The 20475-nt window shown below is 47.7% G+C and overlaps 1 protein-coding gene across 50 annotated transcripts in view; it reads right to left on the reverse strand.

Annotated features, from left to right (window-relative positions):
• TRERF1 (transcriptional regulating factor 1) overlaps positions 1-20475 on the reverse strand; it is a 235203-nt gene that overhangs the window by 30757 nt on the left and 183971 nt on the right. For 26 of the 50 annotated variants that reach the window (XM_035295654.3, XM_078369158.1, XM_017971093.4 and 23 more), the window contains 8 exons: positions 11943-13627; positions 9841-9887; positions 8790-8940; positions 7044-7352; positions 3064-3448; positions 1859-1925; positions 663-802; positions 429-532 (listed from right to left, as the gene is read on the reverse strand). In XM_035295654.3, coding sequence (XP_035151545.1) covers positions 429-532; positions 663-802; positions 1859-1925; positions 3064-3448; positions 7044-7352; positions 8790-8940; positions 9841-9887; positions 11943-13370 — 2631 coding nt within the window. In that variant the 5' untranslated portion in view covers positions 13371-13627. The remainder of the gene's footprint in view (positions 1-428; positions 533-662; positions 803-1858; positions 1926-3063; positions 3449-7043; positions 7353-8789; positions 8941-9840; positions 9888-11942; positions 13628-20475) is intronic. The other 24 variants (XM_035295656.3, XM_078369167.1, XM_078369168.1 and 21 more) reach the window with 4 other exon arrangements.

A 20475-nucleotide genomic window follows, 5' to 3' on the forward strand; every position in this document is an offset into this window, starting at 1 on the left:
TTTATTTTGGTTAGAGGAGAAAAGAGTGCCATAGACATCAAACTCTGGATGATTTCCATAGTAGGGAAAAAGAATCAGCAGAATATGATAGGCTATTTTAGACCAACTTGTGTTTCAGTAAATTCTTCTCCCTCCATCACTAGAGACTTGGTTTTCTGAAGTGAAATGCAAGATGAGGAAAAGAAATTCTAATTTCCTAGTACAGATACACCCACAGTTCTAACTTTAGGAATAGATGTGGAAACTGAAGTCCAACTGGAAATTTTTTTCTATAGGCTTTAACATCCTGACCTACTCCCTGAGAGAAGGAATAGGGAGGCATGCTGATTGGTCATTATGAATTGGTTGCATGGTACACTAGACAATATTGAAACTTGGAAAAATACTCTTCAGGAATTTGTAAAGCCTCTTTTTTCATGGTTCCTTACCATCACATCACCTTTGGCCTCAAACAGAGAGTGCAAAGCAAATTCAGAATTGGTCCCTCCACCTGGCAATGCACTTGAACAGCACAAATTCAGAAGATTCTCCACTGTTTGGGAATAAGGAGAAACCAGTGGATCAGAGAGCTCAGTGTAATGGAAAACACACCAATCCCAGAGCCAGTGATCCCAGTGAGAGAATCAAACCTTTCCCACCCAGCTCTTCCCATGTGCCAATACCTCTTTGCTGGAGGTCATGGTTTTCTAGCTCTGGCCAGGGCTTCCATACCAGTGTGGCCTTGTGTGTGTCCTGGGCCAGGGCAGAGATATCTTGGAGGTCGGGGATTTCTGCTTGGAATCTCAAGCCAATGTTGATGCGTCTTTAAATGACAAGAACAAGAGTGTGGTCTTTAATTTGATGGCCCAGGCCAAGGGCAACTATCAGGAACTTGAAAAAGAAGGAAACTAGTTCTTTCTTCAAGAACGCAGGGGCATTTCCTCACAGTGTGACCCTAAGATTCCAGGCATGGCTTTTTCACTGGGATAAGGAACAGCTTTAAGATTGGGGAGAAATGTTTTAGGAGCAAGGGAGCAGCCGGCCTGGGGCTTCTACAGCTTCCTGTAAATGGGAAAGGGAGGGTGATCAATTCCAAGAGAACAGTTTCCCAGAGCATGGCTAATGGTGCCATTTAACCACAAGAACGGGGAAAACACAAAGCATTCATTTCATTTTTTTTTTAATCTCTTTCAGATCACTTTCACAGACATTATCCCATCCGAACCTCACAGAGATCTGTGATGTAAGCAAGGCTGTAATAATTATGCCCATTTGATGAGTCAACTAAAGCTTAGAAACATTAACTCAATCCAGATAAAATTACAAAATGGTGTTGGAACTCAGGTTTTCTGATTCCTGACTCAATCTACTCACCACTCTACCACCTGGCCTCTTTTCTGTGTCTATCCATGAAGATAAATCACCTTTCCCTTTCCTAACACCACCCACTGCCCAAGCAAAATTAAAGTACTTAACAAGCCCATTTGGAGGACTGGCCGAGAGTCAGGGAGGAGAGGGGGGACATGAGAACATTCAGAAGGTGCCTTTTAAAGAATGAGCCACCCCGAGGGAGATGCTTCAGTGTCACTGGGGATAAGAAAACACATGGCTACAACCATGCTGTCTGTGGAGCCAGACAGAGGGACGCTAGGTTCTCTGAATACAGGGCTTCATGCTTTGACCATGCTTTTAGTCTTTGGCAAAGGCCTTGGAATACTGGCAACTATTGTGTAGCGAAACAACAGTACTCAAGAAATAACCACAATCCTACAAATTCTACAACTGCTTTCTCAATGTAATCCTCTGACTACAAAAGTATTAACTACACTTCTCAAGAAGTGAAGCCTTCTGTTCTAAAGAGTAATTGACTTTTCCTTACGGTTCAACATCCACAGTCTGCTCTCCAGGCCCTGGGGTGACCGTCACATTGCTGCCATCAATGCTGTCTAAAACACAAAAATCAGAGGTCACTAGTCAACAGGGAAGGAATGTTGAAAAAGACTAAAGCAAATGAGCAGTTACCTAACCAGCCGTAACAGGGCTCCTCTCCTACCCAATTCCTGCCAGAGTTACCCGACAGTTTCCAGGGAGCTAGGTGGAGTATAGAGCTAAATGACTTAGGGTTACCCATTTCTCATAAAGGGTGAGAAGAAGCCAGTTGTCCCACAATGGTCAGCTAAGTGGTATGATTTCTATGCAATTTTTCTTGCTCCAGAAAGAGATCCTAGCCTCTCTGCTTGACTTTTATAAAGCACGCTAAAATGTCAAGGTTTGATCTTAAATGTAAGGCCTAATCTTATTTGTACATCTACTGAGTACATTTTCTTTTCGAGATGGAGTGTCGCTGCTCTTTTGCTTAGGCGGGAGTGCAGTGGCTCTGTTTCAGCTCACTGCAGCCTCTGCCTCCGGGTTCAAGCGATTCTCCTGACTCATCCTGCCAAGTAGCTGGGACTACAGGCGCCTGCCACCACGTCCCGCTATTTTTTTTTTTTTTTGGAGAGGGAGTCTCCCTCCGTCTCCCAGGCCGGAAGTGGAGTGGTGCGATTTCGGCTCACTGCAACCTCCGCCTCCCGGGTTCAAGTGATTCTCCTGTCTCAGCTTCCTGAGTAGCTGGGATTACAGACACGCGACACCACGCCAGGCTAATTTTGGTATCTTTAGTAGCCATGGGGTGTCACCATGTTGGCCAGGCTGGTCTCCAACTCCTGGCCTCAAGTGATCCACCTGCCTTGGCCTCCGAAAGCGCTAGGATTACATATGTGAGCCACCACGCCTGGCCTCATTTTTTTTCTCTCCTGCACGATCATCAGGGGCTGTCTTAGAAACTGGGTGAACATTTCAACTGTTTCCTTATCCCAGAGACTGTAATGATCACTTTACACATTTGTCTCCCAATTAGACTGTGATTCCCTTAAGAATAAGGGCTATGCATTCCAAGTCTTTACTAGCACCCAGCAGTGTGTGCTACATACAGCCAATACTCCGCCAAAGTCTGTGGGATAGATGAGAAAGCTAAAGAAAACGGGGCCTCCCGGGACTCTACCCAGCACCCAGAGCCCAGGAGGAGGCTAAAGGGTGACTCACTGGAGCGACACAGCAGCACCCGCGGTGTGGGGGTCAGGGGCGTCAGGGGCAGCTGTGGGTGGGCGCCAGGGCCGTGGCCGGAGATGAGCACATTGCTGAAGAGTCCCGAGCCCTGGCGCACCGGGCTCAGCATGGGTGGGGGCGTGTAAGGGGGCAGCTCGTGGGTGGGGTCCAGGAGCAGGTGGTCTCCGAGGACACGTGGGGAGCGCAGCTGGCTCTGGTACAGGGTGGCGCCCAAGTAGGAGGCGGTGGGGTTCGGGTTGTAGGAGGGCGGCGGCGGGATGAAGAGTGGTTCCGGCCGGTGCCGGAACTTTTTCTTCTCCTGCACGGTCTTGAGGGGCTCCTCGGCTTTGGGCAGGCTGGGCTGCTGCTTCTTGGGGATTTCCTAAAAGCAGAACAACAAAATGATTAGAATACTTCAGCTTCCCCTGCAGGCCAATTCCACAGGTTCAGGGAAGGGGGCCTTCTACTGTCTGAGCAGACAGACCTTCTGCTTGACCGCCTCCCACCCCACCCCGCGCCACCACATCCATTTCAGGCAAAGCGAGTTCTGGCTGCTAGACTAGGAAGAAAACTAAAGTTTTGGAAGAAATCCCTAATTTCTGAAAGAGCTGGGGGCGATAGGAATAGTGGGTGGTCAAGAAGTAATAAATTCAATGTCTTCATTGCTTATCACTACATTCCCATCTGTTTGAGTGGAATCCAGCTGAGTGGGCTCTTTGATTCCCCCTCTGCTCCCCAGAGACGGACATCAGGAACAGATACCACATGTTCTGAGAAGGGGACAGAACAATCTCTTCAGGGAAGCTGGCACCGAGACCTGTGGGGCAGGAAGAGGGGGTTCAAGCCTAGCCAAGGCTCCTACGGCCAGCGACCCACACCGGGCTCTCCTGGGTCACTTTCAGCACCGGGGAGAGCCCGCGATGACCTCTAAGGCCCTTTCAGTGTGCTCACCTAAGCACGGGTCTGGTTGACCTCCCCCCTCACCACCCCTCACTATTGCTTCCAGAACTTGTAGCTTATTTGTAGCAAACTCTTCTCTGAGGTTGGCTTCCTGTCAGGAGAGTTAGTTTATTTTAATGGCAGCGGAACCAAGCATAGTCTGGAAGGAGGATCTGCCACATGGATACATATATACTAATAAGTAAACATATGCACGTCAACAGATGAGCAGGGCATGCCAAAGCCAAACCGGAAACAGACTCGGGTTGTGTGGTAGCATCAGCCCAGAAAAGTTGAGAGCTGCGTGTGGCTGCACAGGCGGTGTGGTTGGAAGGGGCCACGGGGATACCTGAGGGAAGAAGGTTCTAGACAGTCTGGTGTGCCCTCTCAGGCCCTGCAGGCCAGGGGCCAGTCAAAGCTGCAGGTCCTGGAGAGTCCTGAGCCCAGGGTGGCGCCTGGGTAGGAAGCAGCAGGGGGTGATGGGAAGGGCTGGCCACGGTCATGTGACCAGCTGCCTCCAGGCCATGTGACCTGCCCCATGGGCTCCTCTGCTCTGGTCTCCTCTCCCTCCAGAGCATCAAAGCTCTGGTCTCTGCTCTGGTCTCCTCTCCCTCCAGAGCGCCAAGGTTTTGGCGCCTTCTGTTTCTCCCTCAGCTTCCTTGCCTTCCATGGTGCCATCCTGGTCTCTAGGAGGGGGAGTCTAGGGAGGCAGAGGGTTCTAGGCTCCCAGCTCCAGAGTGAGGTTTCTAACCCCCTACCTCACCCCCAGGGGGCACTCCTTAGGCTAGCGCGCTCAACTGCCTCCTCTCTCCACCAGAGGGCTCCTCAGCGCCTGAGGTTGAGGCGGGAGAGGGGCTGAGAATGGGGGAAGGAGGCTGTTGCCCGGATAAGGAAAGCAGCCCTGAAGTTACAGCCTACCCTGTTTCTGGGTAACAGATGAGGTCATCTAAGAACATGTAGACCTCAAGCTATCTTAACGCAGCACTGCAATCCAGACCTCTGATTACAGGGCCAGAGGTCCCTTTGGGGCTCCCACTCCTCCAGCTTCTTGTCCTGTTACTGCAGCTCTAACCCTGGAATTTTTTTTGAGATGGAGTCTCTGTTGCCCAGCCTGGAGTGCAGTGGTGTGGTGTGATCTCACCTCACTGAAACCTCCGCCTCCCGGGTTCAAGCATTCTCTGCCTCAGCCTCCAGAGTAGCTGGGATTACAGGCGCCCACCACCATGCCCAGCTAATTTTTGTATTTTTAGTAGAGATGGGGCTTCACCATCTTGGCCAGTCTGGTCTTGAACTCCTGACCTGGTGATTCACCCGCCTCAGCCTCCCAAAGTGCTGGGATTACAGGTGTGAGTCACCACGCCTGGCCTAAACCTGGATTTTCTGATCCTCCAGGTAAAGGCTCTGAGCCACTGGGCCACAGAAGCCACCTAGAATGTCATGCCTGGTTGCCACTTGAGAGGAAGCATAGTGTTCCACCCCACCAAACTATCTGGACACTTTGAGGGTGAGACCAAGCACTGAAATCTTTAAAAAGCTGTCCACAGAGAAGGATGAGAACCACTGAGGAGCTGGCTAGAAGCCAAGCTGGGATGGGCACTCAGGGCTCTGTCCTGGATGTTTTAATTTCTTTACACCAAGTGCCAGGACCTTGTTCACAAGTATTCAGTCCCACCTACACGTATCCAATTCACAATCCCCCCAACCGACAGGTCTCTCTCACCCGTCCATTAAGTCAAGATCATCCTTTCCTTCCAAATCCTGCTCAGAACCCTAATGATGATCTCCTGAGCAAACTCCCTTGCCCCTCCTCGGTCCATAATGACTTTCGCCACCCAAGTATATTCCCATCCAGTCACACCTGCTGCATCCGTTTCTTGTCTGCCCCTGTCTTTTTCTCACCATCTTGAATGGGTGATGGTGGCAGGGGGTGTGCCTGGGACTCTGACCCCCATGTGATTATGAACCCTTAACTGAGAGTTCCCCAAGGAGGGAAATAGTGTTTCTCCCACCAAATCACGAACTCCCCTGGGCAAAGAGGGAGCTTGGATGTGTCATTTCATCTCTCTGCCTGTGGCTGGCCCCCCAAGTCCTGACAGCTTATGAGAATCTCCCCCCCCCCCCCAGTTCTCCATCAGTTTCTCTTCTTTTGAGGACTTGATATTAACACAGAGAATCATAAAGGTTTTTTTCTGGACTGTTCTAGTTCTATTAATTATCCTCTCTCCCTGTATCCTGGCCCAGCCTCACCCTATGCCCCCTGGACTCTCAGCAGCTGCCTATTCCTAAGGACAAATATGACCCCAACACACCACTCTGTGGGGAGATAGGTTTGATATTGTCAACCACACAGATCATAAATTCCCTAGGGTCCAAGAGACAGACAGACAGAGAGAGAGAGAGAGACAGACCACAGACAAAGAAACCCTTCCCAGAGCCAAGTTAAGCTCTTTGAGTGAAGCACTTAGGATTGGAGAAAGGAGAACAGTGAGTGAGAAAAACAAATCTCTTTGCTTTCCTGAGACTAGGGGTGGGTGGCTCTTAGTGGAACTACTTTGGGAACTTTAACAAATTAGGCTCTCCAGGGGATTTAAGCAGACAAAATAATAAGCATCTGGTAAGGCTGATTGTCAGAATGGATGCCAGGGCCATTGCGCGGAAGCCTGCCGCGCCAGTGTTTACCTCTTTGGTAGTGGATATGGGAGGTCTGGAGATCCTGGGGAAGGGGCCAAGGCCTGGGCAAGCTGCTTATTTTTTGGTATACGGTACTTCCGTATTTCAATAACGGCGATGATTGTCCCAGTGAGTCCCAGCTGAATGATCATCTCTGGTGATCTGGGAACACTTTAGGGTCTCTCAGAACCTAACCCAGGCCATTAGTCTGGCATCAAGGATGGGGTTCCCACCATGGCCACAGGGGTTCGGCCCTGAGAGGCCAAGCCATGTTGAGCTCAGGTCAGTGACTCTGGAAGGGCTGCCCCATCTCTAAGAAAGCAAAGGGATGTCCCCACCCAGGCAGGTGGGGCAGAGCAGCAACTCACAGCAGGCGTGCGGGGGGCAGCCCCTTGGGGTGAGTGTGGGGGAGAGAGGGTCATCCTCACGAGCACAGGCATCTCGTCGTCCGACATCGAGCTGGCTGGCTTGTCTCTGACGGAGGGGGCGGCAACGGTGCTGTTGGTGAACCCCTGAGAGCTGGGCTTGGGCGGGAGAAGCTTGACAGGGACAGACACAGGCATGACCATAGGCGTGAGGCTTTCTGCCTCGGGAGGGAGCTGTGGCGGCGGCGGAGGCGGAGGCGGAGGCGGCAGTGGCGGCTGGGGCTGAGGCGGCAGGACCTTCTCTCCTTCCTCCTACACAGACAATAAAGGCTTTGATCCTGGGCTGAGAGAAGCTCTCACAAAGGGGATGCACTTTGCTTTTCCTGAAGGATTCCAGGACATCAGGTATGGGTGATAACCACTGCAGGGCGATTTCCTTCCTGCAATCCTGAGTCCCTTGGATGGAGTGATGCCAGCTGATGGTAGAGGAGGCCGTGGCCTCCATTTTCTACAGCTAAAAAATCTTGACCATTTTATTACTTGTGTATTAGGCAATTTTTAAAAATTATGTGGTTGTCATTGCTTTTAAAGGAAAGGACACGAACTTGTCATCAGTCCAAAAAAGGTAGGATCTTGTGCAGTTTTTAATTCTGTGGGCCTTAGTTTATTCATTTGTCAAATGGAAGTAGGCATTCCATCCTAAATTTTATTCAGGTCAGGAAACCACACTGGAGATACAAAATATGTATTTTTTTGTTTTTTCGAGATGGAGTTTCACTCTCGTTGCCCAGGCTGGAGTGCAATGGCACAATCTTGGCTCATCGCAACCTCCACCTCCTGAGTTCAAGGGATTCTCTCACATCAGCCTTCTGAGTAGCTGGGATTACACGCATGCACCACCACGCCTGGCAATTTTTTTGTATTTTTAGTAGAGATGGGGTTTCTCCACGTTGGTCAGGCTGCTCTTGAACTCCCAACCTCGGGTGATCCACCTGCCTCAGCCTCCCAAAGTGCTGGGATTACAGGTGTGAGCCACCATGCCCGACCCAAAACATGTACTTTTAATAAGTAAAAACAAAAGCTTTTTTAAAAAACATAATCTGGCATGGCCAGGAGATGGAGTGATCTGGGTAATCAAAAATTCTGGTCAACAGAGATTTAATCCCATAGATTTAAATTAAAAGTAACAATATTCAAAGAATTCTGAGAATTTTTTTTTTTAATTTTACTCTAACTCTAAAACTTGTGGATAGTTTACTATCTGGGTACCCTACCTTGGATAATCTGGAGGGTATTTAAGGATCTTTGGATGTTGAGCCAAACACCACTGCATCAGTAAACAGAAAATTCTGGCAGAGAGCCTGCTGGTTGTATTAGCTCTCTCTGGCCGTTGACCACTAATCTGCAAGGCCCCAGTGGCCCCAGTCTTGGGTGTGTCAAGCAGCAGAAGTTTAAAAACAATATTGCATTTACATGTTTTCCTTTGCTGTCTTCTCTAGGAGGCAGAGAGAGAGGCTGGGATGCCCTAAAAGGCTTTCTAGCGCCTATTTTTGACCTTGCTCACTGTAACACTGGGGAAGTGGGGCTCTTTGACCTGGCTGGCTTCCAGCCTCAGAGCCTAAGCATTCCTGTCAAGGGAGGACGGTGTGTCGCCATGTCCCGCGTGGGGCTCACATCACTCTCTGACAGCAGCAAAGCAAAGCAAGCAGCACATGGCCTAGAAAGGACCAGGGATTGGCTCCTGCTAACCTGTTTGAGGTTGGGGGAGGCCCTCATTCCCCCATGGGACCGCATGTGGCCGTTCAGGGCAGGCAGGTTCTTGAACTCCTTCAGGCAGATGGAGCACGTCAGCTTGTTCTTGGCATCAAACTGCTCCCCAAACACTCCTTTGGGTTGGCCACTGCTCAAGGGTAGAGCCAAATGGAGAGGACACATATGACGAGGAACGGAAGAGAAACAGTGACTTGCCACAGGACCTCATACCCACCACAGACCCATTTCATTCATCCAGTGATCCCATTGTCCACGGCACCATTTGCATCCCCCCCATGCCCTTTAGAGAACTAAGCCCAATTTACAGATGAAAAACTGAGGCTCAGCATGGGAAAAGACCTTCTCAAAGTCATGCAAGAACTGAACAAAATGTCCTTCTTCATGCCAGGCCTTTAGGCAATGGATTTTGACTTGGGAACTATAGCTCATTACCCTTCCAGGGTCAGCCTGAGCCCAGCTCCTCCAAAAGCCTCCCTGCTGGAGACACTGGTGCAAGTTCCCAAGGCAGCCTCTGCATTGCACACTTCAGCAGTTTATCAGGTTTGGCTAAATCTTCAGTTACCATGCCCATGAGATGAGGAAGCAAGTCTGTACTATTCACTGCTGCATTCTCAAAGCCTAGCTCTATGCTTGGCACACAGTAGGCACTTAATAAATACTGAATGAATGCAGAGTGGACAGAACATGGTCTTTGCAGTCAATCCCAGCATTGTTACTTGATGTTTAACCTTAAGCTCTCTGAGCCTCAGTTTTCTCATTTGTAAAGTAACAATAATAATAGCTAAGAATTATTGAGTGCTTACTGAGTATAGGCACATCATAATTATACCCACCCTCTTAGGTTACTCTACTACACAGAATGCATAGGGCTTAGCACATAGCATGCACTCAAACACAACAGCTGTTGTGTATTATTTCTACACAATTTTTTGAGGATTTAACTTTGAATTTAGAAATGAATCATGAGAGACACCCCAGAAAATCCTCCCAGTCTCCCAAAATACCAACAAAGCTCCACTCAACCTACCTTGACTCAGGGGAAACTGGCTGGGCTCTCCCATCAGGTAGGTGCATCTAGTTTTGAGCCAAACAGGAAACCGAAAAAAAGAAGAGAGAGAGAGAAAAAAAACGTGTTCTGAAGGGAGGAGTCCTGGAGTAGTGGGAACACCAGGTACCCTTCCAGGACTCTTTCTGCCCGCTGCCTCGTGCTGTCCCTGTGCATATCCACTCACACCCTCACTCTTCTGCATCTGACTTCTGTCCCTGAATTGCTCTTTGATTTGGGACCACCACCCCACTCCTGGAGCTGCTGCCAGCCACAGCAAGCCCACCAGGATGCAGCCCCCCACCGTGTTATTTCCTGTTCTCTCAGGGTACACACTCCCTGCACAGACAGGCTCCATTCCCATAAGGGGCACAGAAGAAAGCTGGAAAACACAGCATCATACCAGGAGACCTCCTGATGGCATTCCTTTTATTTTTTGGAGTCAGGGTCTTGCTCTGTGACCCAGACTGCAATGCAGTAGCATGATCGTGGCTCACTGCAGCCTCTACTACCTGGGCTCAAGCAATCCTCCTGCCTTAGCCTCCAAAGTAGCTGGAACTACAGGTATGTGCTACTACACCCAGCTAAATTATTTATTTTTTTGTGGAGGCTAAATTCTTTATTTATTTATTTATTTTTTATAGCTATGTTGCTTAGGCTGGTCTCCAACTCCTGAGCTCAAGCCATCCTCCCACCTTGGCCTTCCAAAGTGCTGGGATTACAAGTGTAAGCCACCATACACGGCCCTAGAATTCTTCTTAAAAAGACTTAGCCAAATCATCTCATTCTTATAGCTACAAAGGCTCTCAGTTACTACTGGGTCTGAGCCCCAGACAAAACAAGGTCAAGGGGAAGTTCATCTCTGGCCTTCAGTCTCCATCAGAACCTTTTCTCCCCCCAACCAGTTCCCATTTGGGGTCGCCTCCTCCTCAGACACTGCTGACATGTGACTGTAGCACTTGGAATAAGCCAAGGCATGAAAAGTGCCCAGCACGTAGTAGGCTGTTTCTGATCAAATACTTTTAGGAACAAATCAAGGTTAATCATGGTACACAGGCTGAATCAGCCTGAATTCATGTTTTGTTTGCCTAGAGTGTTTTAAAAACTTCTTAGAATGCTATGGGATTGGGCATCTGCTTCTAGTCCACAGCCACCACCACTCCCTAATGCCTCATATCAGACTGGTTTTGCTTTCACAGTCTAGACCATGTGGGAAGCTAAGATTTTTCATCTCTGCAGTCACACATGGTATCCCCTTTGGGAGACTCACAATGCATACTACCATATTAGAGTCCACAAAAAGTCCTGCAGTACAGCAACCTGTTTCACTTTTGGGAGGCTGAAGTGGGAGGATCGCTTGAGGCCAGGAGTTCAAGAGCAGCCTGGGAAACGTAGGAAGACCTGTCTCTACAAAACAACACTAAACTAAAGGAAGTATCCAGGCTGGTGGCATAGATCAGTAGTCCCAGTTACATGGGAAGGTGAAGCAGGAAGATCGTTTGAACCCAGGAGTTCAGGGCTGCAGTGAGCTACGATTGCATCACTGCACTCCAGCCTGGGTGACAGAGCAAGACCCTATCTCTAAAAAAAGAAAAAAGAACCCCTAATTTATTTATCCAGAGAACCCACTGTTTCCCCAGAAATATCCATTAAACACTGTGGAACGGCTGTTCTGAGCAACATACTTTGAGTAATATGGTCTCCCTCCCAAAGGGGGACCAATGTCACAGAACATATCCTGAGCACACAGATCCAAGGGAAGTGAGACACCACCACTGTGTGGTCCCCTGGCACCCAACTCAAGGTCTTAACCATTACATGAATCATTTAGGGCATGATATGGTACTCTGGCCATCTGCTTAGTAGATTATAAGCTCCGTGGCCAAAGGACTTAATAAAAATTGATTTTTTATTCCAAGTGCCTGGCACAGACAGTGCTTGACACATGTAGGTTAATGTTTGTATAATGAATAAAGAACAAAAGGGTTGACAGGGCTTGAAGACAGGATTGGGCACTGCAGACTCGGCCCTGGCTGACCCTGTAGCACACTGGGTATTGGGAGAAACTTCCACTGAGAGAATACCTGGGGCCACATGGCACTGGGAGACAGCTGCTGATGCTGAGGCCCCATGTTGTTGAGGTGGATCCCACTGGGGGACAGGAGGGGCCGATGCGGGAGGGTGCTGCTGACCCGGGTGAGATCTGAGCTTGCTGGGTCTCCCATTCCTGCGTCAGGAGGCCCCAGGTCCCCGTGGGAGCTCAGCATGGCCTGGGCCTGTCTGTCGCTAGAGTAGGTCTTCAGTTGACTGTCCTCACGCTGCTGGTGCTGGGGCAGGTGGCTCTGCTGGTAGAGGGGGTGGCTGTAGGGCTGCTGGGGCTCCTGGTAGTAGTACTGGGACATGGAGCCCAGAGGAATCAGCTGGACAGTGTGTGCCTGCTCTGGGGTATACTGGTGAGGGTCCCTGTGATAAGAAGGGGGCTGCAGGTGCATCTGTTGCTGCTGCTGCTCTTGCAAGTGCTGCATCATGGGTTGGGGCTGATAATACTGAGGTATCTGCATCGAACCCTGCCGCTGTGGCAGCTGTAGCTGCTGCTGCTGCGGCTGCGGCTGAGACTGTGATGGGCGAATCTGTTGCTGCTGTGTCTGTATTTCTTGCAAGGAGATACGCTGTTGCCCAGCTTGCTGCTGTTGCTGCGGTGGGTAATACTGGTGCTGCTGCATCTGCTGCATGTGCTGTGACAGCATCTGTGGGGCCTGCAGCGGCTGTCCTCCCTGCACTGGCACCTGAGCCAGTGGCTGCTGGTAGTCATAATACAGGTGCCCTTGGGTAGGGTGCTGCCCGACCTGAAGAGCTGGTTTGGACAGCCCACCAGTGAAACCAGGGTGAGGCTGCTGGGGCACCTGCTGGTAGCGGGAAGGGATAGCCGGTGCTGGGGGCTCCATGGGCTTCTGAGACAGCAGCTGGCGGAGGGCACTGTCAGGGGTTCCATCCATCACTGCTGACTGGGTGTGCAGCACCTGGGCCATATTGTTGACCTGAATTCGCAGGTTTTGATTGGCAAACACCTGGGTGAAAGAGTCCAGCTTGTGCAAGACACCGCTGGTAAGCTTCTGGGTCCGGATCTCGCTGGCCTGGGAGTAGGTGTATTGGTAGCCATCAGTGGGCTCAGCCTGGGCTGGTGCCCCCCACATCATATTTGAGTTGGCCAGGTTTCCACGTAGCTGGACATGGTTTCCAGGCCCTGCATGACTCCCCCACCCTCCCTGCCTCGAGGTATCCATTTGGCCAAGGTTTTTGGAGCCAACAGGCAAGCCCAGACCATCCCGCGTATCTTGAGGGAAATGGGGGGAGATGGGCGAGGCCTGAGGGGCATCCATCCCGCCCCCTGTTACTGCATTCCCATAGTTGTGGTTCAGCCCGCTGTGGACACCAAGTGGTGGCTGTTGGTAGAAAAGGTTCTCACTACCGTGCGCCACGTGGTTGGTCTTGTACAGTTGCTGATCACCCATGCTGTCTGCCTTGGTTGTGAACGTCCAGCCACAAAACCATAAAAAAGGTAAATAAAACAAACCCAAAAGGACTTAAACCCTGAGAAGCTGAGAGAAAGTGTCGGCACTACTCCACGGCTGACATGTCTGTGAATGTGGCTGGAGCCAGGTGTTCCTGTTGGCCTGTACCACTCATGTGCAGGGCAGGGGGTTTTACATCCTCCCCCTGGCTGAGGTACGGACCACACAGCACTGTGGTGAGGAGACGTCGCTCACACCTGCAAGGCAAGATGCAAAAGACAGGAAAGGATTTATTTGGATGTTTTGTGATGAGCAATTGATATCTACCATGACCAGTGATAAAAATAAATATATAATCCCAGCTACTTGGGAGGCTGAGACAGATTTGTTGAGGCCAGGAATTTGAGACCAACCTGGGCAACATAGGGAGATCCTGTCTCTATAAAAATGTTTTTTAAATTAGCTGGGTGTGGTGGCATGTACTTGTAGCCCCAGCTACTCAGGAGGCTGAGAAAGGAGGATCACCTGGGACCAGGAGTTTAAGGTTGCACTGAGCTATAATTGCACCACTGCACTGTAGCCTAGGGGACAGAGTGAAACTCCATCTCTAAAAAAATATACATGAGAGACAGGGCTATTTCGATTAGAAATAGCCAGGGTCATGCACTCCACACCCTTTACACTGAGTCCGCGGACCTTAACTCTCACATGAGATGCAAACTCTCTTACTTTCAAGCCATTGTTCAATGGCTCAGTAGTTCATTGATTTGTTAATTCATTGTTTTGTTCATTGATTAATTCATCCATTCTTCTGGGACCCTGCTATTGAAAGCCCAACACTATTCTAGGACCTGTGGGAAATACAAATAAGTTTAAGATATGCATTAATTTATCTGTTCAACACATATTTATTAGACACCTACTAACTGTAAGGCACAATGCTGAGAAATGTCTAAGACACAGGCCTGCTCTCAAGCATGTAGTTAGAAGAGGTGATGAGTCACATGTGTAATTACAAAGGAGAAAAAGATACATGTAATCAAAAGGTAAAACTAAGAGAAGCAGGGTGTGATGGCACACACCTGTACACCCACCTATCAGGAGACTGAGGTGAGGATTGCTTGAGCTAAGGAGTTCAAGACTAGCCTGGCCAACATAGCGAGACCTTATCTCTTAAAACAACAACAACAACAAAACGAGCAAGAGAGATGGGAATTCAGAGACTGGAAAGCTTAATTGCAGCAGAAGAACAGAGTTGGAGAAGGTTTCCAGGAAGAGTACTGTACATGTGAGTTTGCCTTTCAGGTCAACATAGTCACCTGTCTCCTTGTGGTCCTGATCAGATAAACATCTGTGTATACGGGTAACCTCCTGGCCAGAAGCTTTCGAGATGATCTGGCGCAAAAAAGTAGGCTGGGCTGATAAGATGCTCACTTGTAGAAACACTAACTAGGACATTTGCAGAGACTGGTCTGGGTCCCTGTGAGTCCATTCAGGTTCTTCGGTGAACTTCAAACTGTATGAACTCCATGGAACACACGAGGACTTTGCAAGCATGCATATGCATCTAAAGTTTTAAGAAGTTCAATTCTTGGCTAGGCATGGTGGTTCATGCCTGTAATCCCAGCACTTTGGGAAGCTGAGGCGGGTGGATCACCTGAGGTCAGGAGTTCAAGACCAGCCTGGCCAACATGGTGAAAGCCAGTCTCTACCCAAAATACAAAAATTAGCTGGGCGTGGTGGTAGGTGCCTGTAATCCCAGCTACTCAGGAGGCCGAGGCAGGAGAATCACTTGAACCCGGGAGGTGGAGCTTGCAGTGAGCCAAGATTGTGCCACTGCACTCTGACCTGGGTGACAAGCGCGAGACTCTGTCTCAAAAAAAAGATATTCAATTCCTAAATCTCAACTTCTATAGAAATTCTTTCTAGAACTCATGAGTGACAGAGGTGCAAGCTGTCCTTTTAGGCCTTCTCTTTCCTAATCACCCTCCTTTACTTTTGTAAAGTAAAAAAGAAGAGCAAACTTTTCACGTACTGCCCCAGGGAGAACAAAAAATGGAAACACTATAAATGCTGATCCTTGTCTCATGCTAGCACTACATAATATTCATCTATGGATACAGAAATTGAAAATAGAGCTCAGCACCAGCAATATTTTATTTCTGGACGTGGGTGGTAACTGCATGCTGATTCTCACTCTGCTGTAATTCAAGCTAATTAACATGCAACATATACACCTGTATGACTATGACTATGACCTGGTCATATACATACAGGTGTATATGTTGTATGTTAATTTTTAAAAGTTTATTTTAAAAAGTCACCCCCCCAAAAAAAGTCACCAGTACCAACACTTCATTTAGAGATGCATTTTCAATATAATTATCTATTTATGTTTACTATTCATCCAAATTAGTAATACATTTATGTTGTTTTGATCAATTGTGTACTATTAGTAATTGTGGTAACTCAAACCAGAAGAACATTTTAATACTTAGATCTTTCATTTTAGAAATTAAAAAAATTAAAACAGTTTCAACTTAATGTAAAATTGTTGCAGAGAAATATGGTAGGGAAACAAGTGAAAAAGTTCCAAGCATAAAAATATATTACATACATCACATTAGGATAAAATTCCATAGGGCAAGTAAAATGAAAATAAAATTTCCAGAAGAAAAAGGAACACAGACTATTAAAGAGGTGGTTCATGCATTTTTAAAGTAGATGACGGGAGGTATTAAATTGCTATGGTGTTTAGATTCTACTGGATACATTTAAAACAGTGATGTAATAGTTTTGCTTAAAAATACCAATGTTTACAATATACTGGAAATTGTATCTTCAGCAAATGTATGATAAAGAAATGTAGATGTAAACTTAAAACTGTATGAAGGGGCAAAGAGTTTTAAAAGATTCTTTTAGGGAGAGGATTTTAAACAGAAAAGTCTGAAGACCACTGCAGTTGCCCCACTCTATCTGAGAGTGAGCAGAGCTGGCCTCTGTCCCTTACAGAACTACAAGAGAAATAGATGGAAAACTTCAGATGAGGTGTTACATTTGGTGAAGGGAAGAGTGGAGGAAGGCGAGCTGTGGGAGGAAGGGGAGGCTGGCCAAAGATGGCTGCAGCAGTAAGAGGATGCTGGGCGTCAGGAGCGCTGAGCTTCAGAAGCAAGGTGACTAATGACCCTTGCTGCTCAAAGGGTGGTCCAGGTCACCTGAGAGCTGGTTAGAAAAGCAGAATCTCAGCCTCCAGCTCCAGCTATTGAATCAGAATCTGTATTTTATTGAGATGATCCCCACTCTGAAGTGAGTTATATGCACATTAAAATTTGAGAAGCACTGAATTAGCAGACTCTTGCTGCATCCAGCTGAGACACAATTAAGACCAGAACTCAGATGACAGTGAGCAGGGAGAGAGGAAGAAATAAGAGAAACATCCCGTCTTGCCAGGGGGAAGCAAGTCTCCTTCCTTGAAATGCTCTGGCCTTCTGGGGCTTATGACCTAGTCTCAGACATCTACTCCTTTCCTCACACATATTCTCTCCTTCGACAGCCTCATCCACCACCCATCCCTTCTGACCCCCAGACTGCCCCCAGCTCAGATGGTCTGAGATCCTGATCAGCTGCCTACTCTACATCATCATGTCCATGTTCAAAGGCAACTCAACATCATCTCTCCCAAACTGGATGCTGTTTTCAAAGAGCTCTTTCCTTGAACCTGCCATGCTCCCTTCCACTTCCAAGGCTTTTGTACATGATGCCCCTCACTATTTGGAGAGTTCTTCCCCTCCTCACCCTCACTGGGTATCCTTCATATCTCAGCTCAAAGTGTACATTCTCAGAAAGGTCACCCTGACCCCAATCCCCAGGTCTACATCAGATTCCTTTCTTATATGTTCTCATGAAACCGTATTCCTTCCCTTTAGACTACTCTCCTCCGCTTGTAATTGTACTTCCACCAGTGCAATTATTTGATTAATGGATCTTTCTCTATTAGAGCAGGAACCACGTCTGTTTTTTGTTTTCGAGACAGAGTCTTGCTTTGTCACCAGGCGCCAGGCTGGAGTGCAGTGGTGCCATCTCAGCTCATTGCAACCTTCGCCCCCCGGGTTCAAGCAATTCTCTTGCCTCAGCCTCCCGAGTAGCTGGGACTACAGGTCTGCGCCACCATGCCCAGCTAATTTTCATTTATATATTTTTTTAAGTAGAGGCAGGGTTTCACCATGTTGGCCAGGATGGTCTCAATCTCTTCAAATCGTGATCCGCCTGCCTCGGCCTCCCAAAGTGCTGTGATTACAGGCGTGAGCCACCGCGCCTGGACACCAGGTCTGATTTTAGCTATGACTCTTTTCCTCACACCTACCATAATGCCCAGCACATTGTAAGACTCCAATTAGGATTTAGTTGAAGGAAGAGTGGTATTTATTGAATGAATAAATCAACAAATGAGAAACAATTAGAAAACAATGATCAAGTATCACAGTAAATTGAGACAGATAGAAAAAGATACTCAGTATAGGTCAATTTCTTAAGTTCTCATGAAGAACAGTCAGATTTCACCTTGGTCCTGATAGACAAATCGGACTTACAGAGATGGAGAGGACCAGGAAGGCTATTCTGGACAGGGAACAGCATGAACAAAGGCATGAAGTCAGGTGTAGGAGTTCATGCTGGGACATCACGTCCTTGTCCAGAACTCACCAATGATCAGACTAAATTTGTAAGAAAGGGATAAACTGTAATGAGCCTTAAAATGACAGCCAACTGTATTATCCTTTGGGCATCAGGCCTGGCCATTTTTGGGATGCTCTACCAGGCTTAAACCATCTCCACTTAACCGTCCTTAAAATTAAGCCTTACACTCCTCCCAGGAAGAATTACTTGTTGAAACTCACCCGACTTTGAGCACTATTGATTTCATGTCCCATGAAATCACGGCCCTGTCCCATGGCCCTGTGGGTAGAATGGAAGCTAGATAATTGAACTTCTGTTTACATGTCTGCTTTGTTATGTCTTCCCAACCTGCTAGGGAAAGTGACTACTTTGCATTCTGAGCTGCAGGAATCTGTTCTTTACTTCTTGACATTTCCAAAACTGGAATGTAGTTTATTTACAAGCACAGAACCCTAAATGGAACCCTAGGTGGGTTCCAAAAGTGTAATTCTTGAGCTAGCAGCTCCAGCATCACCTGGGAGCTAATGAACACTAATTCTTTGGCCTCATCCAGACCCACTGAATCAGAAACTCAGGCTGGGGCTCAGCAGTCTGCGTTTTAATGAGCCCTCCTGATGAGTCCAATGCACATTCAAGTTGAAGACCACACTGCTCCAGAGATAATCCAGTCTCTCCATATTATAGGTGAAGAAACAGAGGCCCAGAGATGTAATTTCTGGTCCTAGAGCAGCGCCTCACTGAAAGTAGGCAATCAAGCCTCATTTGTTCAATGAAAGACAAGGAAAATGGCCAGGTGTGGTGGCTCAAGCCTATAATCCCAGCACTTTGGGAGGCTGTGGCGGGCAGTTCACTTGAGGCCAGGAGTTCGAGACCAGCCTGGCCAACATGACAAAACCCTGTCTCTACCTAAAAAATACAAAAATTAGCAGTGCATGGTGGTGCACGTCCATAGTCTCAGGTACTCAGGAGGCAAAGGCACAAGAATTGCTTGAACCCGGGAGGTGAAGGTTGCAGTGAGCCGAGATCAAGCCACTGCACTCCAGCCTGGGCAACAGAGTGAGACCCTATCTCAAAAAAGAAAAAATAAAAAAGAGAGAGAGAGAATATGATTTTTTCCTGAAACACCGTAGGGAGACGATGGCAAAACCATGTGCTATTTATTTTACATTAAATGTATATGTTTTTTTGAATACGTACTATACTCACATGGTTCAAAATTCAAAATGTTCAAAAGGATATGCAAAACAGCAAAAATTATTCCAAATAAATGCTTGTAAATAAAATGAAAATTATGCAAATTATAAAAATAAGGGCATATGTGAAAAGTCTCCCTCCACCCTCCACCCCCATCCCCAACCACCCAGCACCCACACCCCTTCTGGGACAGTCAATCAAGTTCTTATATATCCTCCTAGAGACAGTTTATGCTCATATAAAAACACTGGTACACAGCCCCTCTTATACAGATGGTAGCATGCTAGGCCATCGTTTAGCATCTTGCCAAAAGGCTATTTTAAACATATCATTTAAAACCTGGAAACTGTTCTTCTTGGTGGATTAGTCAGTCTCACAGAATTCTTATAATATCAACTCAGGATTCAAGTCTTTATTATTTTTCTAACAAGGTAACTGTTTTGTTCATTATGTGTAAATTTCTACTGGGTAATTTGTACCAGGAGCTTTTTCATTCATGAACTAATTAACAGAACTGCTACTTTCCCATTTCTTTGGTCAATTTCTTCCTTAGAGCGGGACTTCAGGATTCCCCGGTAGGCTCAACAAATAAATGCCCACTCAGAACCTAAGGTGCCCCTCCACGCTCCCCCAGAGCCTATGACCGCCTTTCCTCCGCACTGACCATGTCACAGTCAGGCGACCCATTTCTGTGCCCGTCTCCACACTGGCTGCCCAGTCACTGTGATGTAGGGACAGCAGCCTGCCCATGTGGCATCCTCAGAGACTGGGACACAGCAGATGCTCAACAAATGCTCGCTGAACTGCAACACTGCACCCTGCAAAGGAGACCTAGAGTGGTTTGCTCCCCTCTGCAGGTCCGATGCTTCTGACATGGACTGAGGGATAGAATTTACTATTTTCTGTTGAAGGCATAGTGTCCTAAAGCACCACATTGACGGAGTGCTGTAGATAATAACGAGTCTCTACAGAGACCTCCTGGCACACTTTTTCTATACAGGGCTAGCTAGTAAATATTTTCAGCTTTGGGGCCAGTACATATGGTTTCTGTCACAACTCTGCCACGGTAGCGTGAAAGCGGCCATAGACCATAAATGAATGGGCGTGGCTGTGTTCCAATACAACTTTATTTATGGACACTGAAACTTGAATTTGATATAATTTTCACATGCCAAACACTATTCTTCTTTTGATTTTCCTTCAACCAATTAAAAATGTAAAAATCCTTCTTCACTCA

The sequence above is a fragment of the Callithrix jacchus genome, chromosome 4 (genome assembly GCF_049354715.1).
Source record: "Callithrix jacchus isolate 240 chromosome 4, calJac240_pri, whole genome shotgun sequence".
NCBI lineage: Eukaryota > Metazoa > Chordata > Mammalia > Primates > Cebidae > Callithrix > Callithrix jacchus.